Source organism: Penicillium hispanicum (assembly GCF_028827665.1).
Source record: "Penicillium hispanicum strain IBT 35686 chromosome Unknown utg000006l_segment0_segment0, whole genome shotgun sequence".
Lineage (NCBI taxonomy): Eukaryota > Fungi > Ascomycota > Eurotiomycetes > Eurotiales > Aspergillaceae > Penicillium > Penicillium hispanicum.
In genome coordinates this window covers 1261062-1274518 of record NW_026623198.1, presented here as the reverse complement: position 1 = coordinate 1274518, position 13457 = coordinate 1261062, and the positions used below count along the sequence as shown (strand labels likewise).

The window sequence follows — 13457 nt, the reverse complement described above, 5'->3', positions numbered from 1 at the left end:
CAGAACTCTGCTTGTATGGAATTCCCCCCACTAAGTAACTAGTTAGTTAACTAGAAGGGATACACTGACGTCAGTCCTGATGTGCGCGCATAACTAGTTGACTAACTATCTAGGTACAGTTGCAGGTTTGATCTCTCGAGTATGCATGGAGCCAGCACTCGGACGAAGTAGATTCGACGTCTCCAGACGCAGTAACTGTTTCCATGCGGGGTGACGTGCGATAAGAGATAAGTGGCCTGCGGTGGCAATTCAGGTTTCAGTAATGAAACAACTCCTGTTAACACCCAAATTGCAGAAAGATTGAACCCTAATTATCCCTCGGTGCTTGAGAAATCGACTTTGGAGCCTAGAGACGCCGCAAATCCCAGATTCTTGCGTTCACCTCAAGCTTCGGCAATATATAGCTTTGGTGGGGTCGCTGCCTAGACCAAGCTATGGCCGGAGGAAAACCCCAGATCTTTTGTTGTCTGTTCTCTCCATCCCCCACTCTGCCACTTACATACAAGATACATCATCGTGCTTAAAGGCATATACAAGCAAAGGGTGATTATTTGGACAATCAGGCTATCATGCTGCCGCTTCGGCTACGACGCACGCTGTCTTCAAGGCCCCGAAACGTTGCAGACGAAAGCCAGGACGTTCCCGCAGATGTCACAGCTTCCAAGGGAGAGACAGAGGGAGAGCTCCCGGGTCTTTGGGATGTGCTCAAAGTTCGCTATTTGCTGCAGTGGAAAGTGAGGGATGGGCTGCCCACGGAACTGGTAGATGCAATCATCGACGCTGCGGAATACTGGCCGTCAATGGAATGCCACATGGATGGCGACGAAAGAGTCATTGGAAAGGATAGAGACCAAACACTCATGAAAACAGTACCCCTGTGTTATGAGCGTCAGGCAAGTCTCTCTGCGAGTCTTTATTTGGGGATCTTCCAACTAATCGAATCTGGTTTTCTGTGTCCAGAGCCTTGAAGGGCCAGTGTCTCCTCGCCCACTACCCCATCGCACCGCACATCCCTGTCGCAAGATTGTCTTCCAGTTATCTTCTCACGACCAAGGCTTCGGACGATTTCGAGACAACATGTACGAGTGTTCGTGGACTTGGTTCGATACGGAGGTTATTCGCGGTGCCCACACCAGAAATATGTATGTTGACGGCGTTGAGCAAGAAATACTAGACAACGAAAAAGGTCGAGTGAAGAAAAACTACACTCCTGCCGATGAGCTACTTCTCCCTCGCGACAACAAGTTGCAAGTCAATGGTGCGCGTGTGGCAGAAATGCAAGACAGAGTCATCACCTGGCACTATTTGGACAACATTGCGCCAGAATCGGAAAAGGCTTACCACATAGAACGCACACAGGGACGTGGCCGGCTTACTCTGGATGGACGAGGGGTTCGTGAGCTGGAGGTTGGGGACTCTATTGCACTTTGGGCACGCGCGAGGTTCCCAGGCTGGGCAAATCACGTTTCCCAGGCGAGCATCAGGATCTTCTGGGCAGTCTGACCATAGAGACCTGCAGCAAGGATGGTGAAGTAATTCGATGTCTTCAATCTCCATATCGGATTTATCCAACCATGCTGTCCTCTCGAGGAGTCAGTTCATCTCTTCAAGGAAATCTCCAAGCTATCCAATTTCACACGTATTATCCAGCGTTTTTGATGCACCTCATATTCCAAGCATAGTCCTTTCTTACCTTAATTACCGCTGGGCTCTCACACTCTCTGCTGCCCAAGTACTGTCGGTACTGACAAGAACATTTGGACTATACCGACAGTATGCGTCTGCCTCAGGCATGCAGGCTGCACCTGATCACGCAATTTCGCCAAGCCCTCCGGATCGACGCCAGAACTGAGTACATATATAAGACCACACGCTTGCCTCGACTAGGATTCGTCTTGCATTTTCCCTGTACCGATCTCCTCGCCGGCACCACGATGCTCTCAGTTCATCCAACCGTTCCAGCCATACCTCCCTGAGCATCGTGGCTCGCCCTTCAAGAGAATTCTCCTCCCATTCCGCTTGGGACCGCCCGACGCAGCCGACCGGCCGATAGAGAGCGCCCAGCCAGTGGGGCTCCCGCGTCAATCGCCGATTGACCTGCAGTCCGCGAACATGGCCAGCGACCCCCGATGGCCTCAAAGCGGCACAATAATCAGCTGAGAGGGCTCAACAATTCCGACTTGAATCGGCGATGGGGTCGTGATCGACGGGCCCATCTCGACCGAGAGTTCTGGACTGCACACACTACTGTGACACGATTGTCCACGCGTCGGGGACCTAGCGCTTCTCCCCAAATTCCCGTCCGTTGGCGACTTCCCGACTGGATCTTGGTTGCGTTATCTGCACTGCCAATGGCGATCGGTGACTGACGCATTCCTGGTCGACAGAATATCGTTCCTCGGGGCTTGGCTGACGATTCTCCCCCCCCTGTTTGGAAGCCCGCTCATCGGGGTCTTGCGGTCTGCACCGTGGGCGAGACTTGCTGTTTATTTAGATACCCGAATGAATCCAGTTTTATCCTTGACACTCTATTCTTTTCCCACCTTCAGGTCGCGTCCTACCAGTGTTCTTGTTTTCTTCACCCGTTTTTAACGGAACGATCTTCTTCATACTCCGCACTCCGCAACTGGCACTTGAGAATGGCAACTCGGAAATGCGCAGCCGTAGTTGTGGGTGCTGGCCCGGCCGGCGTGGCCGTCGTGGGGAATCTGCTGGAGCGACAGCTGGGCACAATAGCTTGGGTGGACCCAACATTCGAGGCCGGCAGAGTCGAACGGAAGTATCGCGAAGTTCCTAGGTTGGTGCTCCTGCTATTCTGGAGGGCTCTGGCGTCTAGCTGACAGAACCACCACAGCAACACCAAGGTGTCCTTCTTCCAATCCTACGCCACGGCCGTGCAACCCTTCAGAACAGTCATTGAAAACACCCGGCATCCCAGTGCATTTTCCACGATAGCAAAACTGGATCAAGACAAGACCTGCCACCTGCACTATGCAGCGGATATGGTTCGCGGTCTCACGGATGGCCTGACGAAGATGGAACAGGTCTATGCCTGCCGAGGGTTTGTCACAGCAGCCGATCTGCGCAGCGGGGTTCGTACCGAATCATTCAAGAGACATCGCTAGTCCTCACGCTGGAACGCTAACCATGACATCATCGCCCACAGTCCTCGAATGCATCTCAGTGGACCGTTCGCGTCAAGCGCGATGATTCGCCCGACGAGCTCGAGATCGAAACCGCCCGCCTGATCCTCTGCACGGGCTCGCACCCTACCAACCTACCCGTCCCGGTCCCAGGACTCGATATTGAGTGCTTGGACCTCGACATCGTTCTCAAGCCCTCCGAGCTCGCAGAGATCCTCCCCAGCGAGCGACCCTTATCCATCGCCGTCGTGGGTGCCTCGCACAGTGCCATTCTCGCCCTTCTCAACCTCGTGCAGCTGGCTCGCTCCTCGCATCCCCAACTGCGCATCAAATGGTTCACCCGGCATCCGCTCCGCTATGCAGAGTTCATGGACGGCTGGATTCTCCGCGATAACACGGGACTGAAGGGTCTGGCGGCCGACTTTGCCCGCACTCAGTTGGAAGACGATGCGCTTTCGACCTCACCCGCCGGAGAGGTCCTGACCAAGATTGACTGCGCCGGTGGTGAAGCTCGAGAGCTCGCTCAGTACCGTCAGCACCTCCCCGGCTGCTCACATATCGTGCAAGCTGTGGGTTTCACACGGGACCCGCTACCACAGCTTGCGAGGAACGGGGGTGCCCTGAGCATGGAATTCGATCATGAATCGGGACGTTTCCATGAGCGAGGTGACGGCCCTGTCATCCCGGGGCTGTATGGCGCTGGCATCGCCTTCCCTGAGCGCGTCGTGGATCCCCATGGCAATGTCGAGTATGCAGTGGGTTTCTTTAAGTTTATGAAGTTCTTGAAGCGCGTTTGCCCTACCTGGACGGCTGCTTGAGGCTATGCGTTTTTTTTTTTTTCCCCCATCCTCGTGCATTCATTTCGGCATGATTAATGGACGTCTTACGTGGTCATCGTGCAATACCCGGCGCTTGGAGTCTCGGTCTTGCTTCGTCTTTTCTCACTTTGGCGTTTGTTCGTCTTCGGACATTCTTAAAGGTCACCACCAGTCTCTAGTTGTACTTGGTGCTACACAGAGGTTCCGGGATACACGAAATCCAAGCCCGATATCATTATTATATGTCCATGAGTTCAGTAAAATCACTCTTTGACCCAATTTACCCATGATCCATAAGTCATCGGCCCCACGGCCCATATCCATCATCGCATCATGAACATAGGAAACATTACCACCCTCATCTCCGTTTATGAGACGTTTATGTCAATGAAGCAGTCTGGACCTCATTTACCGCTCACCAAAACATGGGCCTCGTTTACAGCGCCATCAGAATGCCGACAACGCCAAAGACGGCAAGGATTTCACTTGCAGGCTTGATGCCAGCGGCCGCGTTCGAGTGAGTAGATGTCTGCGTGGCAAATGCATCTGTGCCGGTCGCAGTGGCGCGGTATTCACTCTGGCTGGCGACGGCTTTCTGGTCGTACCCCGTGGCAGTCACAGTGTATGTCGTCGACGACTGTGACCAGGTAACGACCGTTCCGCTTGCGGGGGCAGTCATCGTACCCCCGATGTTGTGCAGGGTGGAGGTGCCATTCGAAGGGAAGTGGCCCGGCTTGTAGAACTTGTCGGATGGGTCGGTGAATCCGGCGTCCTTGCAGTTGGTCGAGTCTAGCGTGCTGTCGCAGCTATCCCAGGCCCAATTCGGGATGGACTTGTACAGGTTTGGCAAGTCATCGGGGAAGAAGACGGGCCAGAGGTCTGCGCCGGCGAGAGTGGGCTCGGTGTCCGGGCAGACTTGCCAGGCTCTATGAAACGTGCGCGATTAGCTTGCCATCTTGGGCACTCTTCCGGCATTGTGAGAAGGTGATCAGGGAGACAACATACGCGGAGATACTGGCGCTGGCGCCGCAGCATGCGCACTCGGTGGCTTGTTTGGCGATATCCAGTCCATCGTTACCCAGGTCCGAGAGATTCGAAACATCGGAGATGGTCTGGCCGGTCACGTTGCTCATGCAGGACACCTGCTCCTTTCGCGCCGTCAGCGTGGTCTGGAGCACCTTGCCCAGATCACAGGAGCAGCGATTTGGTGCATTGTCAGGAGGCGGCCAGAAGGGAATTGGTTCAGAGGCGCTGGGGCACACAGCAAAGTATTGCTGCACGAACAGCTGGTACTCGCATGAGTACACCTAGAGCCAAAAGGTGTCAGTGTGAGGACTCGATGGAATTCATGGAATGCGCCAGAGTGAGGAATTGCCTGTCCCGACCAAGTGATTGACATACCTGGTTCCAGCAAGCTTGCGCCATGCAGTTGATATACTTCTGGTGAGAGGTGCAGCCACAGTCCACAATGCAGTCGCCGTTACCATTGCAATCCTTGATACAAGAGTCCCACTTGTCAGCGACATTGCGGTTGCATGACGAATAGACAGACGAGTCAGCGCAAGCACTGGCAGTGATATTGGTCTGCGCCTGGGCCAGGTGCGAGAACCCAGCGAGGGCCGCGGCGGTGACGGCAAAGTAAATGCTTGACGGCATTGTGTCTTGTTTAGGACGGCTTGATCAACTCGACTCGAAAGACTGGGCCACCAAGCTCACAAAGGATCTCTGCACTTGGAAGGACTTTACTACTCGAGATTCAAGCCGAAGGGTGCGCCTCGCGCATTATATAGGCTGTCGCGGCGTGGCATACCCGAACAGAAAAAAGACTCTCGGATCTCCGGCTTATGCACGGCAGCGTTTCCTGCTGCGGCCTCTTAGGCGGGATGATCATTGTGAACCGAGCTGTCATCGGTGGCATATCGATCCTGTATCGTCACACAAGCAGGTCCGATGGGGACGAAGGGGCCGGACACGGCCATTCACGAACGCCGGCGAGGTCTAGGACCCCAGGTTCGATGCCAGAACCTGCACATCTCGCATGTAGGCAGTCACTTTTTGGCATCGGACGTGGTCGACACATCAGACAATCCCCAAGGCCTTATGACTCGGGTGGTTCAGTAGCGGGCTGCAAGATGCCAGGGCACCCTTGCTCTCGCCGCCGACACGAGGGGGAGCCACTTCGTCCCGATCCCATATACCGGTGAACCTTGCATGAGCTTGGGAGCGACAAGTCCTTGATGACGGTCAGCTAGTGATGGCCCTCCATCTGTGGGATTCCAAGGCTGTGCTTCGTGACGTCCTGGATCCCCCTGTGAAGAACTTGAGATCATGCGGTGTGGGTGAGCCTGGGGGTCATGCATGAACTATTCCACACCCAATTCCATTTTTTTTTGGTCCTTCATGCCAGGAGGTTCCGAATCCATTGTGCATTGGGCCTTCAGCAAGAATTTCAGTCCCGAAAAGAAAGCTGAAGCCGGTCGGGATGACCATGACATGCTGAAACGCGCGTGGAAACAGGGATCGCGATGAGAATTGGGATTTGACGGTCGTTCGATCAGCCGAGAACGAATCAGGCACCAACAGACAGGAACACGCAGATCGTGACTGCAGGGCCCTCCAGCAGTTCTGGCTGCACGCCGTCGCGGATGGCATTGGCGCGGTCGAGAGATCAGATGCTGCTGACGCTTATTGCTTACTTCTACCCGACGGCGGTAAAGAGCTGTCCTCGCCGTGGAAAAGTGGTCAACACGGCTACTGTGATCCTGAATAAATTCATGCAGACACTGGAATATACGCACGGAAAACACCTCAACACCCCAGATGTTACACGATACAGTTCTCCCGAAGTGAAGCGACTAGTTAACTAGTAATTGTTTTTCTGGTGACGTCGGAGGCCCTCAAGGATGGTGGTTTGATAGGACGCCACATCCACAATCCGCGCACCTGTGGAGCTTCGCGAAGCACCAATTTCCCCCCAAGCGAGTTCCCCTCGCGCTGTGGACGCTAAACCGTTGCGTCTCCACCGCACCAATGCTACGGTAGTTATATAGCGGAAATTATGTACTGGAGGTCGCTGATCCTTATTCCTCTGCGCCCCATGAGAAATATCGACTTAATTTCCTCCAAGGACGCACGGGCAATCTTGGGATTTCGCGCCCCTTGCTCAATCGCCGCTATTGAGTCGGAGGCATTGAGAACGTAATGAAGTACCGTGGCTAACTAGTGAGTGACTGTTGCACAGTTCTTCATAGCGATCGTCAATAGACATTCCTATCTTGATTTTGGTAGACCCACGCGCGGGTGTCGATGGCGGCTCTTGAACATATCGTTCCCAAGGAACGCGGCAAATAAGAATATCAAGTCCTCGGGTTTTTGTACACCATACAGTACTGGATTGACGTGGCTGCAATGGTGATCAAGAACAGAATACCGGTCATGATTTAGTGGTATTTATACATAAAGTTCCCATGGTGAGAGATACATTCGTGATGAGGAAGACGCTCAGTGACCCAAGCACATAGAAATTAAAAGCCGACTGGACCCCCGGGTCCCGAGGGCGTTGACGCTAGCTGTGCAATGCCAGATCGGAGAAGATGACTAGAAATCATGGTTGTCTCGTAATGAAACCAAATCCAAGCCGAGAATGAAGTGAAAAGGAGAGAGTCGAGACGTAGCTGTACAAGACCCATGACAAAAAAATTCTGATCGCAACATATCGTCGGTCTTCAGTTCTTCTTCCTGCTCTTTTTTTACACCAGCGCGATGGCACCGGCAACAACGGCCAGCATGCCACCGGAGACACGGTTGATCATACCGGCGTTGGAGGTGGGCACAGCAGTCTGGGAAGCGGTGGCCGAGCTGCTGGAGCTGGAAGAAGACGAGGCCGAAGAAGTGGTCGAGGCAGTCGACGAGCTGGAGCTCGAGGTTCTGGTGGCAGTGGTCAAGGTGGTCGGGGTGCTGGTAGTCCCAGTCGAGGAGGTGCTAGTGCTAGTGCTGGTGGTGGTGCTGGCGGAGGAAGTCGAGGTGGAGGCAGTGGAAGTGGTCGACTCAGCAGAAGAGGTCGAGCTAGCCACATTCGAAGAGGCGGATGCGGTGGCACCGGTCACAGTGAAGCGGGGCAAGAAGTTGTAGTTGCTGGCGTCATTGTCGTCAATGATCTCGATGGTGTATTCCTGGTTGGCCACTAGGTCCGTTGGCACATTCCAGGTATAGCTGCCACTGTTGTCGACGTCCGCTGCGGAAGATGGTCAGTACATACATCGGATCAAAAAGATAAGGACGAGGGACGAGATTCAATTGGATAATACTCACAGGCAATAGCAGTCCCAGACATGAGCGTGGACACTTCATCTGACTGCAAGCGCAGAGAAACCGTGCCAGAGGTGGAGGGAGTCCATTTCAGGGTAGTGGCCTGGCCAGCGGTGAAACTATAACCACCTGGAGGGTTGTTGAAAGCGTTGGCGGTGCTGGAGGCAGCAGTCAGGCCGGCATAGGCGGCGGCGGCGAGGTAGATGAAGGCGCGCATTGCGAAAAGGATAATGATAGGCGATAACCAAGGGAGATATAGTTATGTATCACAGAAATACTGGGACAGTCCAGAGAAAGATCGGAGAAGGGAGTAGTAAAGATCGACGGGTGAGAACGGTCCCTAGGATACGGAGTTCTCAATCACGCGGTGATATCTGCGGGTGATAAAAGAGCGAACACGCAGGCGAAAAAAGAGCGGATGGCAAAAGAGGCGAGAAAGGGAGGCGTAGAGCGCACGAGGGTTATAAAAGTATAGACGAGGCGCCATGGTCGCGCTCCCACTCTAGGAAGTCGCCGGAGACACTAGACGAAAGCAACAAATATAGTGTCGCGGGCAGCAGGGCGCCTCATTGGCTGCGCACTATCACAGTGCAGCACTCAACCTTGGAAAGGACTCGCGCTCGTGGCGGAGATCCACGAGCGCCGGCAGGATTGGTCGGCTGGGGGGGAGCAAGTGCTGCGCGCCGGTCAAGTCCACCAGTGAGCGCCCTCGCGCGCAGAGCCCTTTTTCACTACTTGAAATGACACGCTCCACTGGGAGAGGGGCCAAGTTCGGTTACCGTAGCACTGGGCAGTCCTTGGGATATCATGATTAGAGCAATGATAACTGATAACCAGGGAGTGACTCCTACTTCAGTAGCGGTGTCCCCTTTTCGTTCAATCTCTCTCCACTGATTTTGGCCTACTGAAGCGCTAACTCGGTCCGTTTGCCTACGGTCGGGGATGACTCAAAATAGGGCAAAATCCGAAGGTCAACATCGGCTGAGTTTTGCGGTAGCCTCGGAGGACCTCGCCGCATTAAGTGTGTGTGTATACGTGAGGTCTCAGTCGGAGTTCCAGTCCGGGGGAGCGCCACGCGAGCCCGCCCTTTCCAATCGGACGACAGGCCCTTTGGGTTTTTTCCTTCCCCTTCCCCTTCCCCTTCCCCTTCCCGACCAAGTCATACAGAGGAGATCGTAGCATAGCATCCAAATAGAAGCAGCTCGCGTGCATTCATGCGTGAGTGGAGCTAGGAGGATCTTGCGGGGCGCCGTTCTTCGCTTCCAGCATACCATTTTGGCCGAGCCACACAATCACCTCCATCGCTCGGCGGTTTTCGTCCTCCTTTTGCCGGTCCAGCAACTAGTCCTCGTCAGTAAGCCCCGAAGCCGAGTTATTTTGGGACGAACTCACTGCCTGGAAAAGTCCCTTGCGCCCCTTCTTCTCAACCGGCTTGGCCTTCACTCCTCGCTCGGCTACGTCATGGGAAAATTTACACTGGGCCTCTCGGTTGCAGTGCCCATTGCGCGCGTAATGGCGACACACGGGTTTCTTGCCTTCGCGAGGTGGTGGTGGGACTCGCTCGGGGCCCTGGCGACGTGAACTCACCTCCTCCGGAGCAGAGTCGTCGTCGCTACCCGAGCCCACGTCCGAATCCGAGTCGGACCCCGAGTTGGAGCCACTAGATGAGGTCCAGTCGCTGCTGACCAGATCATCAGCCGACACTTCCATGGCATCATCCGGTCCCTCAACAGCCACATCGATAGTAGTGGTGGCAGGAACGGGATTAGTGTCCGTAGGCGTAGATTCGGCCCCTTTCGAAGGCTCCGTAGAATCGATCACTTCGGGGTCCACTCCATCAACTGCGGCTGATAGTGCTGAATCTGATTCGGTGACCAAAGTCCCCTTGGGCTGACGAGCTTGGTCTTGACTCAGGCCCAGGACCTGTCTCTGTAAGGCCTCGACTTTGAGGCGTGCGGCTTCAGCCTCCGCCTCGGCTTTAGCGAATCGTTTCTGCTCCCGGTTCAGATTGCGGCGAATCTTTTCAGCCTTTCGTTGCGCCTTCATCGCCGCATCAACGGCTGGGTCTGCACCCTCTTCGCTAGGCTTCCGGGCCAACTCTTTTTGTTCCCTTTGCCTCTCTTTCTCTCTCTCTCTTTCTTGGCGGGCAGCGTCACGGGCCGCCTTGGCCTCTTCTGCAACCTTTTTCTTTTCATCGATCCGAGATTGCGTAGGGAACTTCTTTTTTCGCTCTGCTATCCATGCAGCAATATCCGAGGACGACTGTAGTGTCGCGGTCTGTCCCTTGTATGTGAACTGGAGTGGTCCACCATCAAGGGCCAACTTAGATTCTTCATCCACATCCTCTTCTTCCTCACTGGACTCGTGTTCTTCGGTCTTCGGAGTCAGGCCCAACTGATTATGCTTCCTCTTTCGCTTCTTGGGTTTTCGGGTGGCATCGGCCGCGGGTGGTGGTTTCGACGGTAAAGGATTGCCGAAACTTGGAACCGGCGGTGGTGCGGGAGTTCGCGGTGCGCTTGACTGAGGTTTGCTGAACGCCGCTGCATGATCTCGCTTACTTGGATGTCTTGTTTTCAACCCTTGTCCATGATTTCCATGCGAGTGTGGCCGGTGCCCTCGTCCATTGCCGCGCTGAGCTCCGCTGTACAGTCCCGTCCCAGCCTGGACTTCTGTGCCCCAGGGTATAGAGCCCATCATGACAGGCGTTGCCGGCGGGGAGACATGCTGATGTCCTGCGGCACCAGGTGGATATGCCGGAGTCGCTGGTGCGGAGTAGGGACCGGAGTGCGCGAGGTTAGATGGTCCATTATATCCCGGTAGCGGTGGGTAAGCGGCCGAGCCAGCGGGCTGCGCAAAATTCTGGGGAGTTTGATAGGTGGGCGGGTTCTGAGGAGGCTGGTAATTCGACGGTGAGTGAGGATATGGCGATGGAGACATGTACGACGTTGCGGACACTGGCTGAGCTGGATAGCCATAATTTGCTGGCGCGTAGTTATAACCGGGGGTGCTTGGATACGGCGGTCGGCCTCCATCGGAGGAAAAATGACCTCCTCGCCCTCGGTTTCCGTTCCCTCTCCCACGTCCTCGTCCGCCAGCGCCGCGTCCATTCCGCTGCTGCCCATACTGCTGCGTAGAGGGGTAGGCCGACAGTTGCTGAGTCGTGGGAGGAGGCGGGGGAGGTGGTGGAAAAGAAAACCCCTGGGAGCTCATTATCTCTGCCCTCTCCGTGGTCCCCACACAAGGGCAGGAGTTTACACCATCGCGGAAAAAACCGCGGCGTGAAGTTTTTCGGCGAGCTTGACTTCTGACAGCTTCCCGAGGTCACGTGGGGGCTGGATCCGCTGCGGTGATTGGCGTGGATGAGCCAGGCTTTTTTTGAGTCGGCGAGAATCCGCAAGAGAGGGACCCCGAACATGGAAGTGTATCTGAACCTGGCTTGCTTCCTCACCTGATCTCTCCTATTCATCCGCCACCCACCATGTTCATTCTCGTAAGTTTTCCTGCGGTGTGCTGAGGAGAAAGAGCCTTGTTCACTAACGGCGGCAGACCACCATTTCGGATCTGATTCAGATCTCGCCCGAGGACTTCTCCAAGTTCAGTGCCGTGGCAATCGAAGACAACATTAATGAGAAATATGCCAACAAGGTCGGTGATCGGTGTTGCTTTTGGTTCCATCGAGTACCTTCAGGATCACTAATGCCATCCAGGTGATCCAAAAAATCGGCCTATGCATCAGCTTTTATGATCTGCTGGAGTCCTCAGATGGCCTGATCGGTCACGGCACTGGCCTTGTCAACGTGAACGGTAGGCCCGTTAAGAAATCAGTGACATCTTCAAAGCTTCGAGCTGACCCGCTGATAGTCAAGTTTCGAATGATCGTATTCCGGCCTTTCAAGGGCGAGATCATGCTGGGCAAGATCGCCAGCGCCACTGAAAAGGGCATCAAAAGTACCGTTTTCGTCATTCCTGTTCTTTTAGTTGGCCATGTGCTAACTTGAGACGTAGTTGGTGTTGAATTCTTCAATGATGTCCTGATCCCTCCGGATCTCCTTCTCCCGGACTCTAAATTGTGAGCTTCCCACCCCCGGCTCAGCTCCCAAACACTAACTTGGTACAGTGACTATGTGGACCAGGTATGGACCTGGGCGAATGACGATGGGACTGTCATGTATTTTGATGTGGGTGAAATCGTTCGTTTCCGCGTTGAGACGGAAGAATGGAACGACCAAATTCCCAATGCACCGGACCTGGGCGATGGGGCCGCGTTGGAAAGGAGGCCACCTTATTCGATTATTGTATGCTTGTTTGAATTGTCTTGCTCCTTGGTTTGCAGCTTCAACTGACACTTTTCTAGGGCTCGATGCAGATGGGTGGTCTTGGCCCAATCACTTGGTGGTGAGATGGCTTCCTTGGTGGATGAGACATCAGGTCTTATCAACACGTCAACAAGTGAAGCTCAATTATTCCCTTCGCGAGCGCCATGCGGGAGGCGCCTATATTTCCTTCACCGTCAGATCAGATACCCAGATGGACCAGGTTACATAGACGACCGAAGGTCCATCCAAAATCCATTCAGGACCCATTTCATAGACGAATGGCCATGCTTTGTTCTTTCCTAAGCGAGGGACGAATTTGTGTCTCATCACCATAGTCTGTCGTAGTATGCCGTGATATTCGCCGTGGTGCCCCCACTCTGCAGCCGTTTGGCTGAGTTTCACTGAGGTATATACATTTTCCATCGATCCTTGCATTCCGATCTCTATGTATTTGTCTTCTCTGTACCCTTGCCTAATCAATTATGTTCCGACCATTCCGTCTGATTCCTCATCATCTCTTGCATAACCAGGTGCTGGCCAATCATGCTGATGCATAGACCTATGTCGCGACACACTCTCCGATCACTCCGACAGATCGGAGTGTTGCACTCTTTCTCCGACCCGGCAATCGACCCAATGGTGGAGCTATAAGCGCCTCTCGACCAGTCGCAATTGAGCGATCGATCGCCCTATGCGCAACAACGGCGGACAGCAACGTAAAGGAAACCGGGATCCATAGTTGACAAGTAATTTTTTTTTCTTCCCCCTGAAGGCTTTGAGTTATTATCTTTTTTCACACTTTGGAGGCGTTGCTGACAAGCAAGGTTTCCCCCCTGGAAGGTTCTGCTTGATAATCAAGGCTCTTATCCCTA

General features: G+C 54.2%; 7 protein-coding genes across 7 annotated transcripts; 4 read left to right on the top strand and 3 right to left on the bottom strand.

Moving 5' to 3' along the window:
- Positions 1–569: 569 nt before the first annotated feature.
- N7459_006802 (uncharacterized protein) lies at positions 570–1503 on the top strand (the record flags this gene model as incomplete). The annotated part of the gene is given in 2 exon segments (XM_056945970.1): positions 570–952; positions 963–1503. The coding sequence occupies 2 exon segments, from the start codon at positions 570–572 to the stop codon at positions 1501–1503; spliced, it is 924 nt and encodes a 307-aa protein (XP_056797969.1).
- A 1136-nt stretch (positions 1504–2639) lies between these two features.
- On the top strand, positions 2640–3961 carry N7459_006801 (uncharacterized protein; the record flags this gene model as incomplete). Its single annotated transcript, XM_056945969.1, has 3 exons — positions 2640–2797; positions 2855–3092; positions 3167–3961. The coding sequence occupies 3 exons, from the start codon at positions 2640–2642 to the stop codon at positions 3959–3961; spliced, it is 1191 nt and encodes a 396-aa protein (XP_056797968.1).
- A 436-nt stretch (positions 3962–4397) lies between these two features.
- N7459_006800 (uncharacterized protein) lies at positions 4398–5617 on the bottom strand (the record flags this gene model as incomplete). Its single annotated transcript, XM_056945968.1, has 3 exons — positions 4398–4887; positions 4967–5268; positions 5363–5617. 3 exons carry the CDS (start codon positions 5615–5617, stop codon positions 4398–4400), a joined length of 1047 nt encoding a protein of 348 aa, XP_056797967.1.
- A 598-nt stretch (positions 5618–6215) lies between these two features.
- On the top strand, positions 6216–6490 carry N7459_006799 (uncharacterized protein; the record flags this gene model as incomplete). The annotated part of the gene is made up of 2 exons (XM_056945967.1): positions 6216–6300; positions 6369–6490. The coding sequence occupies 2 exons, from the start codon at positions 6216–6218 to the stop codon at positions 6488–6490; spliced, it is 207 nt and encodes a 68-aa protein (XP_056797966.1).
- A 1220-nt stretch (positions 6491–7710) lies between these two features.
- On the bottom strand, positions 7711–8486 carry N7459_006798 (GPI anchored serine-threonine rich family protein; the record flags this gene model as incomplete). The annotated part of the gene is made up of 2 exons (XM_056945966.1): positions 7711–8195; positions 8273–8486. The coding sequence occupies 2 exons, from the start codon at positions 8484–8486 to the stop codon at positions 7711–7713; spliced, it is 699 nt and encodes a 232-aa protein (XP_056797965.1).
- A 995-nt stretch (positions 8487–9481) lies between these two features.
- Positions 9482–11391, bottom strand: N7459_006797 (CCCH zinc finger protein; the record flags this gene model as incomplete). Its single annotated transcript, XM_056945965.1, has 3 exons — positions 9482–9610; positions 9662–11232; positions 11286–11391. 3 exons carry the CDS (start codon positions 11389–11391, stop codon positions 9482–9484), a joined length of 1806 nt encoding a protein of 601 aa, XP_056797964.1.
- A 356-nt stretch (positions 11392–11747) lies between these two features.
- Positions 11748–12668, top strand: N7459_006796 (DNA-directed RNA polymerase III subunit RPC25; the record flags this gene model as incomplete). Its single annotated transcript, XM_056945964.1, has 7 exons — positions 11748–11759; positions 11816–11914; positions 11977–12073; positions 12131–12217; positions 12275–12338; positions 12387–12564; positions 12624–12668. 7 exons carry the CDS (start codon positions 11748–11750, stop codon positions 12666–12668), a joined length of 582 nt encoding a protein of 193 aa, XP_056797963.1.
- Between the last annotated feature and the right edge of the window lie 789 nt (positions 12669–13457).